Source organism: Sceloporus occidentalis, unplaced genomic scaffold (assembly GCF_023333645.1).
Source record: "Sceloporus occidentalis isolate IW3139 unplaced genomic scaffold, rSceOcc1.0.p SCAF_4, whole genome shotgun sequence".
In the NCBI taxonomy this organism is placed as follows: Eukaryota; Metazoa; Chordata; class Lepidosauria; order Squamata; family Phrynosomatidae; genus Sceloporus; species Sceloporus occidentalis.
The window spans coordinates 24,872,881-24,895,529 of NW_028316984.1; the positions used below are offsets into that span (position 1 = coordinate 24,872,881).

The 22,649-nt window shown below is 41.6% G+C and overlaps 2 protein-coding genes across 6 annotated transcripts in view; both read left to right on the top strand.

Moving 5' to 3' along the window:
• The first annotated feature begins 3,884 nt into the window (after positions 1-3,884).
• CUNH2orf66 (chromosome unknown C2orf66 homolog) lies at positions 3,885-12,186 on the top strand. Of its 4 annotated transcripts, none has more exons than XM_089519521.1 (4): positions 3,885-4,117; positions 9,642-9,809; positions 10,727-10,920; positions 12,083-12,186. In XM_089519521.1, exons 1-3 carry the CDS (start codon positions 4,082-4,084, stop codon positions 10,904-10,906), a joined length of 384 nt encoding a protein of 127 aa, XP_089375647.1. In that variant the 5' UTR covers positions 3,885-4,081; the 3' UTR covers positions 10,907-10,920; positions 12,083-12,186. The 4 variants fall into 4 exon arrangements, with proteins under 4 accessions (XP_089375647.1, XP_089375649.1, XP_089375648.1 ...); XM_089519523.1 differs by lacking the exon at positions 3,885-4,117 and adding an exon at positions 6,055-6,145; XM_089519522.1 differs by lacking the exon at positions 3,885-4,117 and adding an exon at positions 7,687-7,760.
• A 6,060-nt stretch (positions 12,187-18,246) lies between these two features.
• Positions 18,247-22,649, top strand: part of GTF3C3 (general transcription factor IIIC subunit 3) — a 30,877-nt gene continuing 26,474 nt past the window's right edge. For both annotated transcript variants that reach the window (XM_089519528.1, XM_089519530.1), the window contains exon 1: positions 18,247-18,349. In XM_089519528.1, the coding sequence (XP_089375654.1) occupies positions 18,248-18,349 (102 nt within the window). In that variant the 5' untranslated portion in view covers position 18,247. The remainder of the gene's footprint in view (positions 18,350-22,649) is intronic.

Below are 22,649 nucleotides of genomic sequence, written 5' to 3' on the forward strand. Positions count from 1 at the left end.
AAAACAAACAAGGATGCAGCAGAGGATCTCCCAAAAATGTTTTAACTTTACTTGCTTTGTCTCCAGCATTCCCCAAATGGGAGTGGCTTTGTGGAAAAATTAAATTTTGGAGTTGCAATCAGAATAATTCTAATTTTTTACAACTCAGTGTTGTTGCTTGACTACAACAATAAAATTGAGATTTTATCATTTCCTTCTACAGGAAATTACTGCCCATTCAAATTAATTTGGCACATTATTTAAATGAAACGGCCTCCTGCATGTAGTAGAAGCACCACTTTTGCAATATGGCTAGAAAACCATTTGGTAAATTAGCACTCTCCAGTGGAGGATGTACTTTTGATTTTAATCAAGTGTAATTAAGGTATTCTGTGTTTCATGTGGCACAGCAGCAGCAGGGGGGGATTTTTTAACCCTTTGAACAATTCTATTTTTGTTGTCCAAATCAAGATTTATTATTTGTAAATGTACCTAAACAATATTGTTAACATGAGTCCCCCCCACTGTGTGTCACTTTTCTGAGGTGAAACCATATTAAAAGCATCTGGGGTAGCCGTGTTGGCCATAAAGCAAATCAAATAACATCCAAACAATTACCATATATACTCATGTATAAGTCGAGGGCAATTTTTGGATCCAAAATCATGGATTTTGATATGAACCATGGATAAGTCGAGGGGAAAACACTGGAGGATGTTACAAAAGATCTAAGGGGGTGGGGGGGACAAAGCACCACTTCCCTCCCTATATCTCACTCTCTGGACCTCTCACAAGCATCAGTCTCAGCATGGAAAAGGGGAAACAAACCTCAGCGTGCACATGCGCACGCGCACACACACACACACTCTTCCCCTTATCAAAAGCATCTCCAAGGCACATGGCTTGTGAAAAGGAGGACAGACCCCACTGTCTCTCTGCTTTTCACCCTCAAGACTCTCAAGGCTCATAGCTTGCAGAAATGGAGGACAGGCTTTTCTCTCTCTCTGCTATTCACCCCCCAGGGCTTCCAGGCAAAACAGGGACAGGGTACAAGCCAGAGCATGTTCCTTTCCTTAGCAGCAACTTGTTAGGTCTGGCTGCGCGGGAAAGAAGAGAGGGAAACACACACACACACAGAGGGAGAGAGGAGGAGAGCAGTGCCGGGGCTTCAAACAGGGAGCCATTGCAAGGCTACAGAGGAAGGTGGGCACTTCTTTCACAGAATTTATTTGCATTAACTCATTGACCCTTGCATAAGTCTACCCAGGATTTTGGAGTTCATTTTGGGGCATAAATTTTTCGACTTATAGTTGAGTATATATACGATATACCTTTATTGGACCAACCAAAATGCACAATTACGTGTTACAAGCTTTCAAAGTCACACTGGCTTCTTAATTGCACAAACAGAAGAAAAAATTGAAGATGCTAGGGCCTGAACAGATAGGCTAAAATAAAGCTGCTTCGGGTCACTTTGGAGGTATGCTGTTTAAATGATTTATGTAGGGTTGCCATATCCCGCCTGGGGGCGGGACTTTCCCAGTTTGGGGCGGGGCCACACAGTCCCACCCCAGTTTGCACCCCCGGGACTCCGCCTCCAGCGAGGCCCTGTCGGCAGCTCCACCCCTCCCTCCCCGTGGCTGTGTGCCACCCTCCCTGCCTGGCTAAGCCTAGAGAGCAGGTCTTCAGGACTACCTGCCACTCAGAGCTATTGCCAGCCCACTTGGTATATATGTCTTGCAAGAGGCCTTACTTTCCAGGTTACAGTGAGAAAAAAAAGGCCATAAATCGTTACATGTTTCACTGGGAGTCTAAATGCCTCATCTTTTAAATGTCTACCGCATCAGTATTCTTGTAATTCTTTATCACAGGATCATTTTTGAGGCCCTAAACACCTTTAATTGTAATATGCAAATTTCTCCCAAAGCTGACCAATGGGAAAGAAGTAATCAGCCCTCCACTTGGGTTTGTTTTCAATGGCTTGGAAGGAAGAGATTTGGCCTTGCTTTGGGGTAGCAAAAGGCTGCAGAAATAGTTTGACCCCCCCTTAAACATCCATGGCTCAGTGCTATGGGATTCTGGGAATTGTAGTTTCTTGTGGCACCAGAGCTCTCTTGGCAAAAGGAGGCTGAATGGTCCACAGAGCTACAGTTCCCAGGATTCCATAGCCTTGAGGAGGAGGAGGAGGAAGGGTGCCTTGAAGGGCAGAATTGGGGCAGAGGAGGAGGAGGAGGAGGAAAGCTGAGTCAGTGGCCATTAGGTCTGCCTTGGTTTTGGGGGGGGGGGGGGGGTTAAATTATTTTTAAAAATATAAAATACTTATTTTATTTTATTAATTTTTATTATTGCTTGTTTTTATTTTATTTTATTAATTTTTATTATTGCTTGTTTTATTTTATTTTATTAATTTTTATTATTGCTTGTTTTTATTTTATTTCATTAATTTTTATTATTGCTTGTTTTATTTTATTTATTTTTATTATTGCTTGTTTTTATTTTATTTTATTAATTTTTATTATTGCTTTTTATTTTTTATTTTATTAATTTTTATTATTGCTTGTTTTATTTTATTTTATTAATTTTTATTATTGCTTGTTTTTATTTTATTAATTTTTATTATTGCTTGTCTTATTTTATTTCATTAATTTTTATTATTGCTTGTTTTATTTTATTTTATTTATTTTTATTATTGCTTGTTTTATTTTATTAATTTTTATTATTGTTTGTCTTTATTTTATTTCATTAATTTTTATTATTGCTTGTTTTATTTCATTAATTTTTATTATTGCTTTTTTATTTTATTTTATTTCATTAACTTTTATTATTAAACATATACACCCCTGCCTTGTTTTTTATTTTTTTCCATTATTTTTTATTATTAAATATATGCAAGTGCATTTTCTGTGTATTTATGGCGCTTTGAATGCTAACAAGTCTGCCTTTCCTGGACAATTATAGTGATGATGATGATGATGGTGATATTGATATCAACAAGCCTCTGAGGCTTGGCCAATGTAACTTGCTGTGATTTTTACAAACTCATGCGCAGTGAAGAAAAACCACAGTCCCTTGCCCAAGTACACACTTCTGAGATGTACAGTTGAACCCGAGGGCAAGTCCATTTCTGCCATCTGTCTAGGAATAATGCCAAAATGTCCTCCATTTTGATCATGCCTAAAAAACATGCATTTATATTAACATTTTTTTAAAAAAAAACTCAATTTTTTTGCACGTCCTCCATTTTTATAAAAATGTGTCCTACATTTGAAAATGTTGCCCTACATTTGTCCCGGTTTGGAGGTCCTGACTTATGGCAACCCTAGATTTATGCATCCTAAGAGGCCAGAAACCACACCAAAGCCACGCTCCAGTCCTAAGGGCTGGAGCACCGCTTTGGTGCAGCTTCTGGCCTCTTAAGATGTGTGTGTCATTTAAACAGCATACCTCCAAAATGACCCGAAGCATCATTATTTTGGCCTGTCTGTTCAGGCCCTTAGTCATAAGCCTGCATTTTCTGTGTCTGGTCTTACTTCAAATGGTAGGGAGGGCTATGAATTTTTTTCTTCTGTTTGCCTGATGAAGTAGCCAGTGTGACTTCGAAAGCTTGCAACATGTAATTGTACATTTGTTATTGGATTTGCTTTATGGCCACAGCTACTCCTAGATTTTATTGGATTTCAAGATACCGCATTTTAGCCGTCACAGGGGAATCCAAAAGAGAGCTAGCACACTGGGACTTTGCTATCTGAGGCTTCTGCCTCCAACAAAGGTGAAGCATTTTTTTTTCTAATATTGGGACTGATTAGCATGCTTTACCTGGACAAGGCATGCAATGTCCATGTGAAACTGCATATTTTCCCATCACCATGCAGTGAATCTATCATGTTATTATGTCTGCTGGCCAACTTCAGACCCCAACTCACTGCACTGACTTACGTCAGTTATCAGACCAGAAATGCTCTGCTGCTGGTATCAGATGCTGTTGCATTAGAGGAGCCTAATTAAAAACACACTGAAAGAATAGTGGAGCAAGGAGAAAGAAGATATGCTGATCTACAGAGACATCCGCAAAATCTGAGACAAGAAAATCAAGTTCATCAAGATGGCTTTGCTTGCAGAACACAGCAACTGCCTGGCAGTGAGTAGAATTTTGAACATAGTACTAAATGTCATTTTCTGCCTGCAGAGAACAACCAGGATGAGTTAACCCCACCACTGCTCAGGCAAGGCAAGGGATCATAGGACTTAAGAGCCTTCAGGCTTCCTCCTCCAGTTCTTTCCCTTGCCTCGCCCAGGTCAGGTCGCTTGTATTTCTCCTCCTGAGGTTTGCCGTTTTAATCTTCAAAAGTTCTTTTAGCAGTGCTTTTCTGCCTTTATTTCTTCCCTTTCTGACTGTCTCTTCATCCATCTTCCTCCCCATTATGTTCTGTTTGTAATATTTCACTCATCTCTGACTCATTGCTTGTTTATGGGGGAGGTTGCCACCAAGAATTTCTGGAAGTGGCTGGGGACGAAGCCTTCCCAACCTCCCATGTGGTATGTCCACTTGGTGAGACAAGCCCACACAACTCCCAACTATCTCTCCAGGGAGCATATGAGCACACGGAGGCCCATCTCTCCAAAAGTAACTGGGAGGCCCATTTCCACTTTGGTGGAGCCAGTCTTGACCTCCACATTGGCAGTATGTGCAGCTTCTCTCATGGCTCAGGGATCAGTGTCGTTTGCAGTCACATTTGACATATTTGGCTGCACTTGGCTGAACTGATGATCCTGAAGAAGAGATGATGCTTGAGGACTCAGGAACAGAGGATACATTTCCTGAGCTATTAGTTTCTGAGGAGGACATGGCAACAATGACTTTTGGTTCATGGATGAGGAAGCATCTCCCTCCCCCCCAACTGCATTTTCTTACCTTTCATTCAACGTGCTCCCAGGCAGATTGCTCTTTTCAGTAACTCAAAGTTCTAGCTTTTGTTTCTGATGCTACACATGATTTACTTGCCTTTCCTGGTCCTCAAGAGGGATAGGGATTTTTGTACCATCCTGGACTTCAAGAAGATCAATAAATTTGTGGTGTACAGGAACTTCCATATGGTGTCTTCAAGCCATCAAGGAGGCACTTCACTGAAGAGTCTACCTACCGCCCCTTAACTTGAAGGAGGTATACATTCACATCCTAGTTCCTGTTACTTGCAAGAAAATACAGTTCTCCTACCTTATCTCTCACTATCTGTTCCAAGCCCTCTCCTTTAGTTTAGGCCCCTAGGTCTTTACAAAGCTGCTGGTGGCCTTATTTGCCTTTCTCAGGTAGCAGAGTGTCCATATGTATCTTTACCTGGATGACTCCAAATCTCAGGACAGCTGTTTGGAACATCACCTGTACCCTCCATGTTCTATGCGATTATAGGTTCATTTCTTATCAACTGAAAGAAAAGGCATCTTACCCAATCAATGAAGATTCTTTACCTTGGGGCCCTGACAGACACCAGACTAGGCCAGATCTCTCCCTCGCCAGAGAGAATTTCCAAAATGATGTCAGAAGCAGCTTTGTTCTTCCACAAAGCATTGGCAGATCTGATGTCCTTGGCCCATCTTCTAAATCCCATGGTTTTGTGTCTTCAGATGATTTGTTAGGCCCAGTTCCACTCACACACCCTCCTAGGATTTCTGTTTCTAGTCCAGTCCCAGATAGGTGCACACTTCCATCTCACTTTCTTACTGCCCTGTCAACTCAGGCTATCCTTCAAGTGGCAGATGCTGGAGACAACTTTCTCAAAAAAAAAAAGGGGGGGGGGGGTCCCTCTACAGGAACTTCCTAAAGTTCTGGTTGCCACCAAAACCACCTTTATAGGGTGGTGGCTCACTGTCAGGGCCATATAGCTGAGGGCACATGGACCAGACAGAAAGCACAGTATAAACTGGTTCAAGCTAAGGCCCGTTCACCTCATGCTCTTCTGTTCCGCAGAGTACTTCTCTGTCATACTTATTCACCAGACAACATGTCTACTGAGGTACAAATCAAGAGACAGGGAAGATCTTACTCAGTTCCTCCACAGTTCTGTTGTGTTGGGGGCACACCCATCCGCCTTCTCTGTTGGCCCCGCACATTTGGGGAGAGGGGATCCTAAACAGATGGACTTCCTCAGTGGGCAGATCCTGAATTCAGGTGACTGGAGCCTTGATCCTACAACTCCAAAATTGCTTTGGAAATCACCTTTAAAGTTGTTTTGGAAAGCTTTTTCACAACAAACAAAAACACAAAGTTGGATAGGTTCTTTACCAGGTTTCTGTCCCTGCTAGTGGAAGGTCAGGATACCCTGGAGTCTTGGTGGCCTCACAGCCTTCCTTATGCCTTCCTTGAATTCTTCTGATCACCCAAGTTCTGAGGAAGGTGGGGAAGGAGAGGGCTTCATTGGTCAAAGGGCATGTGGCTCTCAGAGATTCTCCACCTGACAATGAATGCTTCCTGATTTCTTCCTTGCCTAGTTCATCTTCTGTCTCAAGGCCATGTCCTCCTCAGTGTGCCTGGCCACACCAAATCACTTGCTTTCTGAAAAGAGAGGATATGTGGGGCTCTGTGTTACTCTGAGAGCACTGTCAATACACTTTTGGTGTCCACACATGTCTATAATACAAATGTATGAGACCACATGGGAGGCATTTCTGCACTGGTGCAGAAAGAATCTTCACAAATCATCAAAACTATTCTCAACTGAAATTACTGTGCTAGTACCATAGTTTTAACCTTTGTACATTTTGTACTAAGGTTGTGTGTGTGTATGTACACACACACATGTGCAAGTGTAAAGAGAGTGAGGAGTGGTCCATTTATTGTCCTCAGATCTGTTTTCCACTCTTAATTGGCTAATCTAATCTGTGGTTCAGATTTTTATAGGACTAAATTCTGCTTGTGTCTGATTTATAAAATAAAAATCTTAAAGTTATACTATTCCTGACTTAGCCACTGCTAGTTGTATCATTTTAAGATGCATTTATCTGATTTCCAAAGAAAGATATTTTGATTTGTTTATCATCATATTTCAGAATAATGTAAACTGTTTTGGTGTGGTGTCCTTTCCTCCTCCTCCTTTTCTTAAATGTTTAGTGTGGTTCCCTGAGCACAACTTCATGTTTTTGCTTGCATGCCTTCTTAGAGGTGTTTGGTGGAAGCAAACAACAAAGTGGGTTGTGGCAATAGTTATATTGGATCCTCACAATATCAAAGTGTGTGACTAAATAGTGCAAGTAGAAAAACATTAAAATTTGTTCACTGAACTCAGACAAAGCAAACTGCTGCCATTCAAAGTAATCAGATTAATTAGCGTGATCTGGAGCTTATATTTTTGCTAGACAAAAATGTGGCAGAGAACACATCAGGAAGCATAATAGCAGTGCAGGGTTTTATACAGAAGCAAATGACATGGATTTTAAAACAAAGCACCATCTTGTTGAATTCTGTGGTATGGATCCCCTTCCCACACTGTGGGGCACAGCCTGCCAAGGCTTGGGGATGGATATGAGACCAGGAGAAGCAGTGGTAATCTTGGAATGTTGGGAGGGTTTCTCACATGTTGCACGATGTGAAAATACTCAAGAGATTTGGGGCAAGAAGATCTGGGTGAAATCTAAATATTGCCTCTCTCCCTGTACTGGTTGGATTCACTTGTTGAACTGCGTGCAACACAAGTCTCTAATGGTTGCCAGGAAGAGGGGGGGAAAGCCTGGGTTTCTTTTGGGTCTTTTTTTCCCCTGGAGGTTGACTCAAATTCTTTGGGTCAGAGGTAAATATTAGAGTTTCTTAGGCCCATTGCCAGTATTAGGAGTAAGGTGGGAGAATTCCCTAGTCATATGCAATGAGAAGGAGGGGGGTGGACAAAAAGGGGGACCTCTTGCTGACCTTGAGCCATTCTCCCTCTCTCAGTGTGATCTTAGGGTTGTTGTGAGGATAAAAGTGTGCAGAAAGGAGACATGTATGCTCTCTTTAGCTGACAGGAGAAAAGACAAAACATACTTGGAGTGATCTAGCCCAAGTAAAAATCTTTTCATCCTTATTGGTTTCAGTGGAGATGTACACGCTGTTGTTAGCTGCCCTCGCCTCGAGTTGGTTCCGACTCATGGTGTCACTGTGGATGAAACATCTTCAAGAATCCCTACCTTCCACTGCCTTACCCAGACCATAACCCCCTGATCAAGTCTATCCATCTGGTTTGTGGTCTTTCTCTGTTTCTTCTACCCTCTACCTTTCCTAGCATTATTGTTTTTTCTAGCAATCCATGCCTACTCATTATGTGGCCAAAGTACGATAGTCTCAACTTGATCATCTTTGCTTCCAAGGAGAGCCCTGGTCTGATCTATTCAAGAACCCATCTGTTTGTCTTCTTGGCTGTCTATGGTATCCTAAGTACTCTTCTCCAGCACCACATTTCAGATGAGTTGATTTTCTTTCTATCTGCTTCCTTCACTATCCAGTTCTCACATCCGTACATGGTAACTGGGAATACAATGACCTGAGCGATTCTGACTTTAGTGCTCAGTTGTATGTCTTTGCTCTTCGGTATCTTTTCCAGTTCTTTCATATCTGCCCTTCCCATTCCTATTTCTTCTTATTTCTTGACTGCAGTCTCTATTCTGGTCAATGTTTGATCCTAGATATGGGAATTCTTTAACTGTATGCATAGATGAGCTGTATTCCACAGTCACAGACAGTATTGGCATCCCTGTGGCAACCTGGCCACTAGTCATATTTAGCTGTACCTGATACAGGCCATTAGGGAGTGGGTGACCTTACCCTAAGTCACCAACTGCTAGCAATGGTCAGAAAACTCCCTTCTTAATGGTCTTGGTTCACCCAATGCATGTTCCTAAAATATTATAGCTGAAAGTGGGGAAATGACCATGGGGTGACTGTCGCTCTGATGGCCAGGAAGCACAACCCAGGCCTTCACCATGTGGGTGAATTAAGCTTTCCAATTAAAATAAATGTGATTTCAACATGGCCTAATTTGGCCAGCTCAGGTCTTCTATTTAGAGTTATCCTCTATTACAAGGCCCATCTTTCCCTTGAGGGTAAAAGAAAAACAGCAGTAATATCAAATACCAACCCCTTCAATCCATAAAAGATTTCTATTTGGAGAGATGTGTGAAGAGGAGTAAGTGTTGCATTGTATCAGGACCTCTTGGTGTTATAAAGGACATTGGATGAGAATGAAAGGGTTGTTAAGGAGAGAAAAGGAGTTATTACTGCCCTTTGAAACTCCACCTGCTAGCGTCACTGTCAATCACTGGCTGTTTGCGTGTGTTTAGAGCTATAAGTACAGTGATCGGTTTCACTGTAGCTTACTAAGCAGCTCAGCAGGAGACAAAGTCAAACTTACTGGTAAGCTTTGTTTTAAACATCATACGATGCCATTTGTACATCTCTGCTGTTGCAAAGTATTTTCAGTTTTTGTTCAGTTTGGGTATGAGTTGTTTTGTTTAATCTGAGAAATTAAAAGAGTAAAGTTTTGAACATACAGGAGTGAGGATGGTATTACGGTTGCTTTTGTACACAGATTAAGCCCATAATACACATAGCCTTTGTGATTTGTTATTCTTTGAAAATAATGATAGGGATGCATTAACCAATTTGAGTGATTAATTGGAGTTTGTTCTGTTCCTTCAAGAACTTAGGTTTGCTACTTCCCATACAGCCTCCTGAGCTCTCCAGTATGTGGAAGCTGGTCATCTTGGTTCAGTGTGCTACACTGATTTTAAGAGGCTTGGGACAAGGAACTCCATTAAGGCCTGAGGAGACATGGAAATCACTGGACAACCCAAGAAACAGGGATCTGGTAAGTTAAACTTTGGAACAATATATGTGATTCATGTGCTGCTTGTGAGCAAAAGCATCAAGCCAATGTTAAAGGTCTTCTTTTGTCCAGTTCAAATTTGCCAGTACAGCAAAGAGTAGCTATATCAATGCTCAAAACAGAAGTACAGTATAAATTAAAAATTAGTGGGTCACATTTTAATATATCCTGTTTATCTTCAATGCTTGCCACCAGTTCCTAAAGAGCTGATGATGAACAGAAGTTAATTTTTCAGCATATTAAATGCTGAATAGTTCAGTCAATATCCTTTCTGGAGAAAGAACAAAAAGCCATTCTGAAGAAGTTGCCATTTTGAACATGATTCTTATGGACTTGCAGTTCTTATAGGTTTGTAAACCAGAAGTATTAGGAATGCAGTAGTCAGTTGGAGATGATGTTTTATTTATTTGACTTCTGCCCAAATAGTTTTAAAAAAAGGCTTATATCTACAATTAATACCTGACTATGAACCCACACACTGATTGAGAGAGAGAGAGAGAAAGAGAGAGAGAGAGTGTGTGTGTGTGTGTGTGTGTGTCAAATTTGCTTTGTATAGAATAGTTTCTGGAAGTAATGGGTCAAATTGTATAAGCATTATAGATAGAACTATTGATAGGAGGTTGGAGGATTTAATTTGTTAAAAAGAGAAATTGTATAGACTGTTACTTACCTAAGCATTCACCTGTTGATCTATTCATAGATATGCCCATGTGTGAAGTTCATGTCTTGTGTGTTTTTATGGTCCCATGTGTATTGCCATAGTTATAATCTGTAAAATTTCTCTTATAATTAGAGCCACTGAGGTACAGAATATTACTATCAAACAACACTGAGCACTGGGAAAAAATAGAGAACAGTTATTGGAAGATGCCTATTTTGAAATGTGAATTTTTATCTAGTTTTTCAGAACTCTCGAGGCTTATTTTTCTGGGAAAGACTTTAATCTCAGAAAGTTTGCAGATGATTTCTCAGTTAATGATAAACCAAGACCAGTCGCTTTCTATTCGGATCCTGTTGCTTCAGCGTTTGCAGACTTTGAAGAAAAGAAAAGCTCACTTACACATTATCTCAAAGGCTGAAAGTGTGGATCAACGTAAGTAAGAGAGCTCATTCTGATCCTTCACCCCCAATACTAGTCAATTAAATCTGACTAATCGCCATAACTATCTGATCCATTAATTGAAATGTCTGATACATTTAAATATCTCCATACAGATTTGGCTGCCATAAAACTGTTGACCTGCAAAATAAATATATAATTGTACGAAAGCAACTTATTTTGCACAAGCAATTGTGCTTATATATTTATGTTAAAGGTTATTAGTAATGGGTAGATACTACCCTCTTGTTTGATTTGAAGGGAATTTCTTAAACTGGAAAGCAGTAGCTTAGATCAATTGAACCACATCAGTTTAAAATGTAGTAATTTATCACAGGCAAATCTGTATGCTTTATGTATGATGCATTTCCCTCTTTTTGTAATATGTAACTGGTCAATCTTTCCTGCTGTGACTCTCCAAGTTAGAGAGCCAGCCGTTGAATTATTCTTGAAGATAAATGTGGTCACTGGAAAGAAAGCCCCAACTATCATGTGGTTATTGCTGGTTTTGTTGTTTTTTTAATTACATATTGAGAGAAGGTAAGTTCTAAGATGGGAAGGATGGATGATCCTTCTCTCAGTTACTTCTCAGGAAAGCAGATGGAGAGTCACAAAAAGCTCCAGAGCTGTCCACTTTGTCTGCCTTAAGTACTATGGGATGAAAAGAAGTAAATTTCTGTAGGCCCAATAAGTAATAGGAATGCATCAAGCAAAGGTTCCAGGCATTAAACCCACAGTAGCTTGTCACTGTGAATGTGCAGGTAGTCCAGCAAAATTATCTGGAATAACTTCCAGATATTAGACCTTCCAGTTCCTTTGGCAAGCAAAGGTCAGGATCCAGTGGTGCATTTCCATACCCAAGGCGAGTGGAACTGGGATTTTCTTACCTTTCTCCCACTGCAGTCCTCTGTGGCACAAGAAACCTTCTCCAGATGGTTTCCAAGTCCTCTGTAGCAGGTTTTTAGGATGCATGGTGGGAGGGGTGAGAGCTGATTCTGGTGGAAGCAACAAGGAGCAACACGAACTAGCTGAAATAAATCACCCATTCTTGGCTCAGGTCATGCAGGCTGAAATAGGATGGGATCCAAAATATAATGTAGCATTAGTACAACCAAAAGTGCTCTCATTTAACTTACTTTCCCCTTTGTTTTTACAGGTATCTGCTTGCCAGATTATTTGGAAGCATATATGGAGAAATGTTTTTAAATGACTGACAGGTTACTATTTTTCTTAAAGGTCAGATACTGCATATAGAAGTGTAAAAACCACAGTTTATTTATTTTGTTTGTATTTGTTTAAATATAAATAAATTATAAATTAAAACTACAGCCATCAGGCTCCTCTGGAGGACATCTTGACTTTGTTTTGCATCAGTAATTCAGAATAGTTCTCTCTTACTCTTCCTAGACAGCATGTCATTATTTCTGGCATTTTATTGCCACACATGGTGTAAGTTGTTCCATCTTTGAGAGAGATTAACTTATTTAAGGAAATGGTGAATATGTAGTTGCTTCAATCAAGACTTACTTGTTACCTTTCTGGAAAACGGGTATAAAAAAAGCTGTATGGATTCAGTATCCCTTGGAAGCCTTTTCTAGGGCTCAGAAAATGATTTACTTTGAAGAAGAATTAATGTAATGACACACTGAAGTGGTAGAATGATGGGTTTTGACCCCTATCCCCCTTAAGGTAGACTCGGCAGATGTTAAGAAGAATGCATATTCCCGATGATTAAGCCATTATCTTTCCCATGGGGAAGGAATAATGTAGCCTTCCAGAGTAGTTGTACTGCAACTCTCAGCATTCCTTACTATGCCTGCTAGAGATGTTGTGAGTTGCAGTCCAACAGCATCCAGAGGACTACAATATTCCCACATGTGCCTTAGCAATTTTTGCCTCAGCAATCAGAGTAGCAAATTAAGTCCATGTTTATCTTCAAGTACTAGTCACACACACAAAAATAACATTTTATATATATATATATATATACACACACACACACACACACACACACACACACACACACACACACACATATATACACACGCACATGAGTTTGATCCTCACAAGGGTATGTGGAACATTTCTTCTTACACCAGAAGTCCTGGATATCAAACCATGGAGTATATCACACGGGGCTTTTTGGGGATTTTCCAGCTCAGTTCCAATGTGACTGCACTTCCAACGATGCGCATTCACAGTGTAACGTGAATGTGTTTTCACACGCCATTCCTTTCTATGGGAGCTCCTTGTGAGATGCTTCCGCAGTAATTCCAAAATGACCCCTCATTTTGGTAAAACCGGAAAAAAGTGACTTCACAGAATTCGCATTCAAGATCACTTTGATTGCACTGCGAATTGGTCTGGTGTGGAATGACACTTTGCTTGTGCTCTGGTACACCACCTCAAAACCCCCGGTTTCCAAATTTCCCATGATACCATGCTGCAATTTTGCCCCATTTGCTTCCGGTTCTCCCCCCTGAATTAATGCATTCACGTTTTAACGTGGACAGGAAACACGCTGGTGAGGAGGGGGGAGATCGGGGGGGGGGAGAGAAAGGGAGAAGAGGGAGGCAAAGAGAGAGAGTGGGGTTAGTAAAGTTTCTAAAGGACTCTTTGGGGGTGGGGGACAAGAAGTCCTCCAAAGTGGGGCCAAGGTGGAGGCAGGATTTACTTCCAAGTAGAACTGCAGTTTCTACACTGATTCTTTTGCAGTGAAAGAATATTATTATTATTATTATTATTATTATTATTATTATTTCACCGCAAAATAATAATAATAATAATAACAACAACAACAATAACTTTGCCGGTGGGTGATACATTCAGATGAAGCAGAGGGGATTTAGAGATAGGTGACTTCCCTATCATTCATGTGAGGCTAGGGATGGAGGGTAGATCCAGATGACAGGTGTGAAGGGAAAGAAAGAGGAGGCTGGAGGGAGAGATGGAACTCCCAGAATTCCATAGCCTTGAGCCAAGGACCCCACAACAAACTCCAACTCCAATAATAATAATAATAATAATAATTTATTTTTAAAATAATAATATTAATAATAATATTAACTTAAGTTACTGGTTTGCTGAGGCACCAGAGCTCTCTGGAAGAGAAGGCTCAATATCTCCGGACACTACAGTTCCCAGAATTCCATAGCACTGAGCCAGGACAGTTAAAGTGGAGTTAAACCAGATTATCTCCCCAGTGTGGATGCAACTTAAGAGAAGGCAACTATTACAAAGAAAAGGAGAGATATAGATGAAATAGATGAGGAGAATGACAAGAGGATAGATGTCGATGTGGATTAAATGGATGGGGACTCTGACATGGAGGACCCCTTTGAATTTGGCTGCCAGGGATGGGAAACTAGAAGGGAGGAAGAAAGGGGAAGCTGTCATTCCCGTGAAAGTGGAACCAGGCTCCCTTCATCACCCCAGAAGTGTAAAGGTTCAGGATGTGTTCAGACCCTACTAAGCATGCACAAGGGTCCCAATTCGAACCGTTGAATCCACATGGTATGCACCGGTGTGATAATACAATTTGCACTCACTCCGCTTTGCCTGAATCCGCATCACGTGACTTGCTTGGAATCAAACTGACTCCGCTTCCCCCTCCATTTGGAAGGACAATGGAAAGGTAACCAGGTGTGGTAAAACATCATGTTTTAACATGAATTCGCATTGCTACAGAGGAGTGACTCTGGATCTGGTGTGAAAAAACATCACTTTTTGCGTTGCTGGAACAGGAGTGACTGCGGATCTGAGCTGCAAACCCCTCTACGTGTAATAAAGTCTCATCATATGTACTTGACCTACTGTGCATTAATGATGATTAACAGTGCTATCTGAACCCTCTTGGATGGCCACCTCTGGGCCGGCAGGAGGTAGAATGAGGCTGAAGTGCCTCTCAGCTAATATATGGGTTACACTCCTGCTATGCCTGCTATGCCTGATTTACACAAGTGTAAATCATCTGCTGAGCATTTAGTTGGCATTTAGTGTTTTGTGTGCCTTCAAGTTACTTCTGACTTGTGGCAACCCTAAGACCAACCTATCACAGGGTTTTCTTGGCAGAGTTTGTTCAGAGGCAGGGGTTGCCCTTGCATTCCTCTCAGGCTGAGAGAGTGTGACTTGCCCAAGGTCACCCTGTGGGTTTCCATGGCTGAGTGGGGATTAAAACCCTGGTCTCCCAGTGCCCAACACTCAAACTACTACACCACACTGGCTCTTATTTACCTGGCATGGATGAGCCCTTTGGTTACACAAGATTGGAGTTAACTAGGCAACTTTCCACTGCTTCCAAATGGAGAAGGGGGATTTCCACAAGGTGAGGACTCCCCGCTCTCTGCACTGGGTGTGAACTGGTCAGCCTTTAGACTGGGGCGGCAGTCCCAGTTAGAGAATTGCTCTGTGCTTGATTCATCACGGGAAAAGGAGCCTTTTATTAGAGGGACAGATGTTTCAGTTTGAACAGGTTGGTTGTTTTCACCTAGTTCACATTTCATTCTAAACCCAGTTATTTCAGAAGTGTATTAGAGCTGAAGCAAACAAGATGCTGGTCTATTTTGAAGGGGTGGTGGTGGAATCTGATTAAGAGTTTAGGTACTGTACTGTCTTTCAATCTTATATTTTGGCTTTCAACTGTTATATTTTTATACGGATACATACTTGGCCGTTACTCCTTTTGATCAAGCTGCTTAAAAGGGGGCTTTTTAAACAAATACTACCAAACTGTGGTTTAGCAGAGGGGTGTGCCTACTGCAGCTCTCCAGATGATGGGCTGCGACTCCCAGTCATTGCCTTTGGTCCAAAACACACTGGAGAAATAACCCAGTTTAAGACTGCTTTAACTGCCCTCAATGCTAGGGAATTCTGGGAACAGTAGTTTTGTGAGCCTTCTCTGTTGGAGAGCCCTGGTACCACAATAAACTACAATAAGTGAGCCAGGGGATTTACAGTGGTTGCAAATATGATAATCTGCAGTGTGTTTTGTACCTATGTTGGACTGGGCTGATGGAAACTACAGTACCAAACTGTACCAAACTGGCAAGAACAGTTGCAAATAATCCTCTGTCCTCCCACTTTTTCAGCTGCTTCCCCTTTGTCTTCAGTTTACTTCCATTCCTGCAAACTGCATTGAATGTCCAAACCTAGTTTGAACTCTGTTTATGGAGAAGGGGGGGGGGAATAGAAGAGGCCAATCTTGCCCTTTGTTAGGGGGCAGTAGGCAAAAGCAAACTACTGCAGCCTCTCTTTGCTTGCCTGCTCTCCTTCATTAACAAATTTTGCCATCTTGGCCACATGTTCCAGTTTTCATCTGTGAAATATTGGAAGGTATGCTATACTACTCTGGTGGCCTAAACTTTAAATGAGCCACAACTGTGTGGCGAAGCTGTCGCCCTCTAAATGTTGAACTCCAGTTCTTATCAGCGCCCCGCATCCTAGCCATTTGGGAGGAAGGGTGAGAGTATTTCATCTGTATTTGTGTCAGGAAAGCTCTGGTCATGGTCAGACAGAACAGACCTCCCCTGGTTAGTTTAGTTACAGGTGTGGCTGCTTCTGTTCTGTGTGAAACTGCACCATAAATAGGACAAGAAAGATGCTGCACCAAACTGTGATTTTACTACGGCAAACTAAATAGCCCACACCTTTACAGGCAGAAAAGAATGGAGCCAGAATTGTGTGACCATGTGAAGACACACACACATCTACTTACACCATGCAATGGGGAGGTCTAGTAATTCTTATAAGCACCATAATATAATATAGGGACATAGCCATGTTAGTCTAGAATATCAGTGTGTAAAGGGATCTTCTAGTGCAGTAATTCCCAAACTTTAGTCCTCCAGATGTTTTGGACTTCAGCTCCCAGAATTCCTGTTCTACAGAGACTTAAGAGCTGGAAGAGACCGCAAGGGCCATCCAGTCCAAACCCATCATGCCATGCAGGAACTCTCAATCAAAGCATCCCCAACAGATGGCCATCCAGCCTCCGTTTGAAGACCTCCAAGGAAGGAGAATCCACTGCACTCCGAGGAAGGAGTGTGTTCCACTGTCAAACAGCCCTTACTGCCAAGAAGTTCCTCCTAATGTTCATGTGGAATCTCTTTTCCTGGAGCTTGTATCCATTCTTCTGGGTCCTAGTCTCTGGAGCAGCAGAAAACAAGCTTACCCCCTCCTCCAATCCTTCAGGAGACTCCAGGTGGTTCCAAAGCATTTTATATTTTCTCAATGTTATCAGATACTAACCCTGATACAACATTTAAGGTTGCCAGATTCGTCCTGCAGCAATAAGAGTTAAATGAATGATGCTGGCTAGATGATAAATGCAATATATATAGCTGTATTCCCTGGGAAACCTTTAGCACATACACATCTTTTCAGTTCTGACTAGTTTCAATATGCCGTTGTATACTTTTATATTTGTGTTTTATGTACATTTGTAACTATTCGGGACTTTATTTGCATATTTTTTTTGGTATTTTGTAACTATTTGTAAGTTATATTTCGATGTGGAGCAACATTTACTGGTCTATGAGTGTAATAAACAGTATCTATCATAAGGCACCAAAAAATGTACGACACACTCAAGACATATAATAATAATAATAATAATAATAATAATAATTATGTATATCCTGCTTCTCTAGAAGATCAAAGCGGCTAACAGTAAAAAAAATCCATACAATACAATAATCGCTTCTATCATTATTAAAACAATTATTAAAAATACAAAATACAGAGGTAGTTAGGGCAGTTGCTGACTGATTAAATACAAAGCTGCTAAAATATTAAAACAGGAAACATGAATATAATAAATCCATGCTTCTCAGTCAGGCCCCAAATGGAGGACATTTTGGAATTCCCTCCAGGACAGAAGGCTGAAATGGAGGACTAGCTCCAGTCACCATGCTCTTGATTTCTTTCTGTGCCCTTTAAGGGATTTTGGACTTCAGTTCCCAGAATCCCACACTATTGGCCAACATGGCTGAGGCTTCTGGGAGATGAAGTCCAAAAGCTCTTAAAGGGCACAGCTTGGGGACCACTGGGCTAGAGGCCCCTTAGTTAGCCCTTGGCCACGCCAAAGCCCTTGCGCATGCGCAAACCATACCCTATCATTGATTTCTCTCCCTCTGCCTAGTCTCTTTAGGCACGACAAAGCCCTTGCGCATGCGCACAACAGCAGTGCCCCGGCCCCCTCCCTCTTAGTCGGACCGTTCTAAGCGTGGGACCTTTGGTCCGTCTCTGAAGTGAGTCCCCCTTCTCTGCCTAGCAACCGCGTGCAAAAAAGAGTCCGGGCCTTTTTTGTTCCGCCTGGGGCAACATGTCGGGCTTCAATTCGGAGCTCATCGAGTATCTGGAAGGGAAAATCTCCTTCGAGGAGTTCGAGCGGCGTCGGGAAGATCGGAAAAGCGGAGAGAGGAAGGTGAGGAGGCCCCGAGGCTGGCTGTCTCCCTCTTTCTTACTCCTTACTCTTCCTTTTTCTCTCTCTCTTCCTCCTTCCCTCCTTTCTCTTCCTTCTCCTTCTCATTTCCAGCCAGAGTTAGCGTTTAAATTGTCCGTCCGCACGAGGAGCCAGGCTAGGAGACATAGGTCCAAAACACACTGCAGGGATAACCCAGTTTGAGACCGCTTTAACTGTCCTGGCTCAGTACTAGGGAATTCTGGGAAATGTAGTTTTGTGAGACATTGAGCCTTTTCTCTCAGTGTGTTTTGGACCGGAATTTAGAGTTTAGGCTGCATCCGCACTGCGGGAATAACCTAGTTTCACACCATTTTAACTGCCATGGCTCAGTGCTATGGAATCCTGGGATTTGTAGTTTGTTGTTGTGGAGCCAGAGCTCTCTGACAGAGAAGGCTCAATGTCTCACAAAACTACAGTCCCCAGAATACCCTATCATTGAGTTAAAGGGGTGTCAAACTGGGTTATTTCTGCAGTGCGGATGCAGCCCTCGGAGTCATAATTCATGCAGTAAACTCTGATTTTATTTTCAGTCCCAACAAGGCTAAGCTCATGGTTTCTTTCACACATAAAAATCCACTCTTGGCTTCCTACAGACGGACACACCTTCTCTTCCTTCCCCTTGACAGCCTAGTTTCAGTGTGTGTGTGTTGTTGTTGTGTGCCTTCATGCCATTTCAGACTTATGGCAAACCTATCATTGGGTTTTCGCGGCAAGATTTCTTCGGAGAGGGTTTGCCATTGCCTTCCCCTGAGACTGAGAGAGTGTGACTTAGCAATAGCAATTACATTTCTGTACTGCTCATCAGTGCACTTAAGCACTCCCTAAGCGGTTTGCAAAGTGTAAGCTAATTGCCCCCAACAATCTGGATACTCATTTTAGTAACTTTGGAAGGATGCAAGCCTGAGTCGAGCCTGAGCCCTTTTGCTGGTATTAAACTTGCAACCTTATAGTTTGTGAGTGAGCGGCTGCAGTACTGGCATTTAACCACCCTGTGGATTTCATGGCTGAGCTGGGAAGTGAACCCTGGTTTCCCAAAATCCAAGTCCAACACTTAAACCACTACGCCACGCAGGAAACTCTTCTGGAAACTATGGCAATAGTTGGACTTGAACCTAGACAAATCCATAAATGACTCTATGTGTAGTATTTTAATAATTAGATCCTTAAAATGGATTACAATAGGCTACCAGGAAATGCCTCTTTTGAAATTTGGAGAAAGTAAATGCAGGATAATTTAAAATGGGGAGGGGGGGATAGAGGCATGTAATATCACCCTCAATAGTAATAGGCATACATACTGGTATCTGGCCCAGATGTAAAGATTAAAAGCAAGCTGAGGATTCCCCCCCTGCGTATAATACAGAACTATTATTGACTTCATCATCTTCACATTGGCTATTTAAATGATGCATGCATCTCATGCATCCGGTGCTTAGGAATGGAGTATGGCTTTGGTGCGACCTTCGGACTCTTAGGACCCATGCATCATTTAAATAGCATACCTCCAAAGAGACCCAAAGCAGCTTTATTTTGGCAGTCTGTAACAGGCTCATATGTCTATTTAGACACACTGGCTCTCTCAGAGACTTGCACACTGTTCATCAATATCAGTGCTCTGAAGCAAACATGGTGGGGGAGGTTTCCATCCAGCATTTTCTAAATGCTTGACAAAGCAGATATACTGGGAATTATAGACTCAAATATGCTGCTAGATTGCAGTAAAAAAAAACCTTTAGTGGAAAGACTAAAGGTGTGCGGTTGAACATAACTTCACAAATTCTTTTTAGCATAAGTATTATGCCCATAGATTTACAGAGAACTAGGATTAATCTAAAGTAGAACCAAGTGTGGTCAAGGGTTTGGACTAGAACACTTAGAAATCACTGTTCGAAACCCAGCTCAGCCATGAAACTCACTGGGTGACCTTGGGCAAATCACATTTCCATGGCAAACCCCCTCTGAAGAAACTTGGCAAGAAAACCCCATAGGGTCACCCTTAGTCAGAAATAACTTGAAGGCACACCACCACCATTCCCCAGAATCAAACCATATCTAAAGTCTCTGGACTCCAGAGCCATAGTCCAATACTCAGACCACTACACCACATGGGCTCCCTAGGGGACAGTATTGTTACACACTGGGAATTATGCTGCAAACCACCTAGAGATCTACCAGTAGACCTTAGTCTGTGTTCTGCCTATCCCAGAGGTAAGCAGCAAATAGCAGTGGAGAGTGAGGACACACATTTTTCTGGTCTTGTAGAGCAGAGCTGATGTGGGTGTCTGTGCATATTTGGAGTAAATGTTATGAAGTCTGGTGGGGCCTGTTTTTCAGTTTTAGTGTGTAAAGGATTGTTGCCTTATAGCACAATGCTGCTGGGCATGTCTGCTCGAAAGTAAGCCCAGTGGAGTTTACTCCTAGGTAAGTGAGCACACAGGACACCATGAGAGCCAGCAAGGTTTGAGTGTTGGACAGAGACAATGGAGACCAGGGTTTGATTCTCAGCTGGGCCGTGAAACACACTGCATGACTTTGGGGCAAATCACATGCTCTCAGCCTCCTTGATTCAGTCTCCTCTGAACCAATCTTGCCAATAAAACCCCATGATAGGTTTGGCTTAGGGTTGCCATAAATTGGAAACTTAGAGGCACACAGCAACAGGTAGGTATAAGAGCAAAGAATCTTTGAGACTATCTGTGTGAAAGAAGATGTAGCATCAGCTTTCACAGGCTTGGTTTACATCCTCAGATGCATGGAAATAGAGCAAGACTGCATCCACAGTGCGGAAATAATCCAATTTGACACCACTTTAACTACCATGGCACAGTGCTACGGATTTCTGGGAATTGTAGTTTATTGTGGCACCAGAGCTCTGTCAGAGAGGGCTAAATGTCTCGCAAAACTACAGTTCCCAGAATTCCATAGCATTGAGCCATGGCAGTTAAAGTTGTGTCAAACTGGATTATTTCTGCAGTGCAGTGCAACCCAAGTCTGTGAAAGTTTATGCTACAACTTTTAGCTCAGTTAATCTCAAAGGTGCTACAAGATCTCTTTGTATACTGAAATTCCAGACTAACACAGCTATGTCTCCGGATTCTATCCCTATGGGCATAAAAGCGTAGCCTAAATCTTCCTTTTTCTTTCACACATTCCTTGGAACTATGGAAGTTCTGTAGGGATACTAAGGAGTTTCTGTATCCTTGCAAAACTGCACCTCTTACAGCTGGGGTATTTTAGAGAATATCATAATGGTTAAATCAGATTAAACCAAATGAGTTTTTCGTAGTGAGAAACGTACATTTCTTGTAATACTTCAGAATGGTTTACATCACAAATGGATCATTATACTCTGGGATAATGTATTCCTCAGCTTTTCTACTCTCAAGAACTAAGTGGTTTCAGAGCCCACTTCATCTCTGGATGCATGCATTAAAAGCAGCAGCACACTCAGTCACAACTCAGTGCTGAGTGGTTTGCTCATAATGTCCTTCACATAATCCACCTTCCTACCCCCAGCTATTCAGTTTAATATGAATTACTGCATTAAAGATAATGATACCTATATTTATATGGTGGTAACCAAAGTGATTGGCAGTGTTCTGCTCCCATGCTTCTCACCCATGTGCCGTTTTCTTAGGAAAAGAAGTTGGGAAACTTTGAAAACCACATAGTTTATTATATTCTTTGCATAAGATTCAATGAACAGCTAAGGAGCTATTCCTTTTTAGTAGAAAAGGATGAGCCCATGATCATTGCCTTTACTAACATTCAGTAGATAAAATTCAAATACAAGAAATTTGCTTGGTCAGTGGGGAAAACCACAACTCCAAACTTATTTGTAACCTTGTTTTTGGTTTTAAATCTTAGCATTATATTACAGTTAAATGATATGTAAAAACATGGGCAGTATGGTTTAAAAATCACCTAGTTAACCTAAATGAATTCAAATCTGCAGGGCCCGATTAACTGCATCCCAGTATTGAAGGTACAGCTTTCCATTACTTTGGAGAAGTTTACAGATGATGCAAAACTGTGAAGGGTGGTGGCCAACACATTGGAAGATCAGAATAGAATTCCAAAGGACCTTGATAAACCAGAAAACAGAAGAAAAATTAAAAAAGAAATTCAGTAGAGACAAATGTAGAATTCTACACTGGGGCACAAAAACAAAATGTATAGGATGGGGGGAATAACTGGCTTAGGAATACTGCATGTGCAAAGGACCTAGGGATTTACTGTTGATCATAAGTTGAATATGAGA

What these genes read in the sequence shown, in the direction of transcription:
- CUNH2orf66 (XM_089519521.1), top strand. Translation starts at nt 4,082, where the DNA reads ATGGCTTTGCTTGCAGAACACAGCAACTGCCTGGCA. An exon ending in AACACAGCAACTGCCTGGCA is followed by an intron (nt 4,118 to 9,641) that starts GTGAGTAGAATT and finishes TGTTCCTTCAAG; the next exon opens with AACTTAGGTTTGCTACTTCC. An exon ending in ACCCAAGAAACAGGGATCTG is followed by an intron (nt 9,810 to 10,726) that starts GTAAGTTAAACT and finishes ATTTTTATCTAG; the next exon opens with TTTTTCAGAACTCTCGAGGC.